Source organism: Sinocyclocheilus anshuiensis, unplaced genomic scaffold (assembly GCF_001515605.1).
Source record: "Sinocyclocheilus anshuiensis isolate Anshui unplaced genomic scaffold, SAMN03320099.WGS_v1.1 scaffold1885, whole genome shotgun sequence".
NCBI lineage: Eukaryota > Metazoa > Chordata > Actinopteri > Cypriniformes > Cyprinidae > Sinocyclocheilus > Sinocyclocheilus anshuiensis.
Genome location: NW_015542322.1, coordinates 20,280 through 23,529, shown reverse-complemented (window position 1 = coordinate 23,529; position 3,250 = coordinate 20,280). Strand labels below are relative to the sequence as shown.

The window sequence follows — 3,250 nt, the reverse complement described above, 5'->3', positions numbered from 1 at the left end:
TTTTGCGCAGCTCATCAGTGAACAACGGCTCTGTGTAGTTAATGCTGCTCAATGTGAAAGCACGCAGGTGATAGAGATTTACCGCTGATTACAGAACCGGCTTTCTGACAAGATGCGCATTAAATATCGCATGCGATTTATCATGCAGCCCTAATCTAAACATGCTGTATGTTTTCAGTAATCTGTGCAGTCATGTGTGCATGATCTGTAACACTCCCATTTGCCTGCACAATAATATTGTTGTATTAAGATCTGTGAAAAAGTCTTGATTTGTTGTTTATAAACAGAAGAACTAGATTTTGGGTATTTGAGCAGTTCCACTGAGGGCGCTGTTTGCTGGACTAGTTTTTATAGTGTCTAAATATAATTTGCGGGAAAGTCTTTGTGTATTTGTTTGATTCACATCTTGCTTTAACACAGGAGTGCTTCAGGAGATCCAGAAGTCTCTAGAAGGAGATCAAATGTAAGAAGGTTTAATTTAATGTAGATCCTATTTCTTTATTAATATGCATTAATACCCGTACGGTTTGAATAATCTGCCAGTTGTTTGTTTAAAGGACGTTCTTAGAGAACAATCTGAAGACAAAGCCAAAAGCAGGCAATGTGCTAAGCAATGGAGGTAATTATTTATTTTCTGTTCCTGATTAGCATAAATTGGTATTCTGCATTTTAATAATAATATTGTAACCAGCAAGTATTTGAGAGAACAGTGCTAAAACTGCCTTCTTTGAAACTCGATGATCAGTGTTTGAAATGCAGATCTTCCTGTTTGTCTTCCAGCGCAGTAGTGTGTTATGTAAGCACTCCAAATGTTTGGAGCTGCTCTGAGCACTGATCACTTAAAGGGGTCCTATTATGCTCTTTTACAAAGTCTTGATTTTGTTTTGGGGGTGTACTAGAACAGGCTCTCATACTAGGTTTTTCGAAAAACATATTTTACATTATTACAACACCTCTCTCCCCAGTCTGGCATGAACGGCTTGAATAGTTCCTGTATCAAATGAAGGCCCATCTTCTGAAATACGAAATGTGCTGTGATAGGTTAGCTGGGCCAGTGTGTGTTGTGATTGGCAGCACTCGGCACCTGGTTGGGAAATGTCATGCCCCTTACCATAGCCGCCTGCAAGCTTCAGTGTAAATATAGTCAAAATCAAATCAATTTGAGCACGATTTAAACCCGGATGATTGTAACCACTCTAAGTTCGTCTGCCTTGGGAAAGCTAGCGTGTCTCCAACACAGTGATAACACTCGTTGCCTTTTCCAGACCAGGTCTCGTCCCATTCGTCGGTATTTGTGATGTCACAAATCCCGGAAAATATGCGTTGTAGTCCAAACGAGTCGTTCGTTGTAGTTTTTGAAAAGTGATTTCTGTTAAATAAAATATCTCTTTTTGAAGTGGACTTTGAACTTTGTAACTTCGCAGATCTTTTTCATGCTCAAACAGCAACATTTCAGACTAACTAAAGTTGAAAAATTGAAAAAGCATAATAGGACCCCTTTAAAAGAGGTTCGGGTGTGCATATTGTGCATTATAAAATACAATAAAAATGTGCTCTGGGTTCACTTTTTTTAATATTTAAATAATTCCAAATTTCTTTGGTTGGAGCAGGTCATTATCACATGCAAAGAAAAATTATTATTAGTAGTACTGTCTTTATTTATTGTTTATTATTGTAACTGTCTCTAAGAAAAACTCAAAGGAATGTTCTAATCTCCCCTGTCTTTAAAAAATAATATTTTTGTCAATAAAATAATAATACTTTGCATATGATAATAATATAATAATAATTTAATATAAGATTTGGATTACATAATTGATGCATAAAAGATTGGGTTACATAACCTACAGTGTGAATGTAAAATTGTCTAAAAAATATTTTTAAAGAGAATGTTTATCAAGGTATCTCTAAAATTTCTCATAGAGACAGCAATAATAAAAATAATAATAGTTAATAAATGTAACTCATCTTGGAAAATTATTTTGGTCTCAGTTCAGTCTATTTATTTGTTTGTTTGTTTACGTATGTAATATTCAGGAAAACTGGGTTACATTAGTGTGAATGTAAATGGGATGATACTGAAAAGAGAATTTGATAGCTAAGAAAAATTATATTTAAAATATTGTTGATTTACAGTCTTGTTAATGGTATTCTACCATGTGCATAAATGTATGAGAAAATCATTTTCTATTTGTTTAAGTGAATAAATTACTCACTACAGTGCACTACACTTGTAATTGACACATGACATGTCATAATTATTTCTAATACTTAATTGAAATTGTCAGCCAAAATGTTACAAGTTATATGTTCATTTAGCCTCTTTGCTTGCTGCTGTGTCCACAGATTGAGCCTTTAATTCCCAGTGCCTGAACGATTCTGGATGCGCTCTTCATTCCAGACTTGCTTACGATCTGAACACTACTGCTAGAACCACTACTGAACCATGAGAACGCCTTGCCCTGGAGAGAGAAACCTCCCACTCAAGAGCTTCTACACCCAGAGAGAGGAGAGCGAGGGACCACCACCTGTGCCTGCTAAGACCAAACACTGTATCTCCACTAAATCCATTACATGCTGACCAACCGCCATTCACACCACCTGCGTCTGCGTCTGCGTCTGCGCAGTTCACTGCAGCAACCCGAGCAAATGCAGTGGCGTTTGGTTTGAAAGACTGGCAATTGAGACAGTTTTGTTTTTAACTTGATTTTAAATGCATGATTTTTCTTTTCTACCAGATTGAGGACCTCAGAATTTGCATAGATGGTGTATTATAGCTGAATAAAGATGCCATTAGCTGTTGCTGACGAATTAGGGTTGGACGACAAGGTGACGTTGGCACCAGATGCTAATAAGCCACATCCACATTTAAAACCCTACGGAGTATTCCACAACAAGTAGTGTTGCCTTTCCCCGTCCACACCAATGAGAACAGTGGCTAGATAAAAGTTCTTATAGGTACTTGTACACTACTGTGTAGTTCATATGCTGTAGTTTCTAGGGTGTACAGCTTTCTGAGGGGCTAGGTCTTTATTTTCTGTTTTTTTATGTAAAACATTTTTATGCCAATAATGAATGATGTAATTTAGGAATGTAATTTTAAAATATTGTAGTCAAATGTTTTAATATATGTGTATATGAAAATCCGTACCTGTTTTGAACGCTGGGTTCCTTTTACGGAGGGCTGTATTTTCTGATCTAAGGAAATATTTTGGTACTGTCTCCTGAAATGCTTTTAGCGTTTTCTTTG

At 36.4% G+C, this 3,250-nt stretch overlaps 1 protein-coding gene across 2 annotated transcripts in view; it reads left to right on the top strand.

The window, feature by feature from the left end:
• Window positions 1-3,139, top strand: part of llgl2 (LLGL scribble cell polarity complex component 2) — a 33,298-nt gene extending 30,159 nt beyond the window's left edge. For both annotated transcript variants that reach the window (XM_016489315.1, XM_016489314.1), the window contains 3 exons: window positions 421-463; window positions 558-619; window positions 2,347-3,139. In XM_016489315.1, the coding sequence (XP_016344801.1) occupies window positions 421-463; window positions 558-619; window positions 2,347-2,351 (110 nt within the window). In that variant the 3' untranslated portion in view covers window positions 2,352-3,139. The remainder of the gene's footprint in view (window positions 1-420; window positions 464-557; window positions 620-2,346) is intronic.
• The last annotated feature ends 111 nt before the right edge of the window (window positions 3,140-3,250 follow it).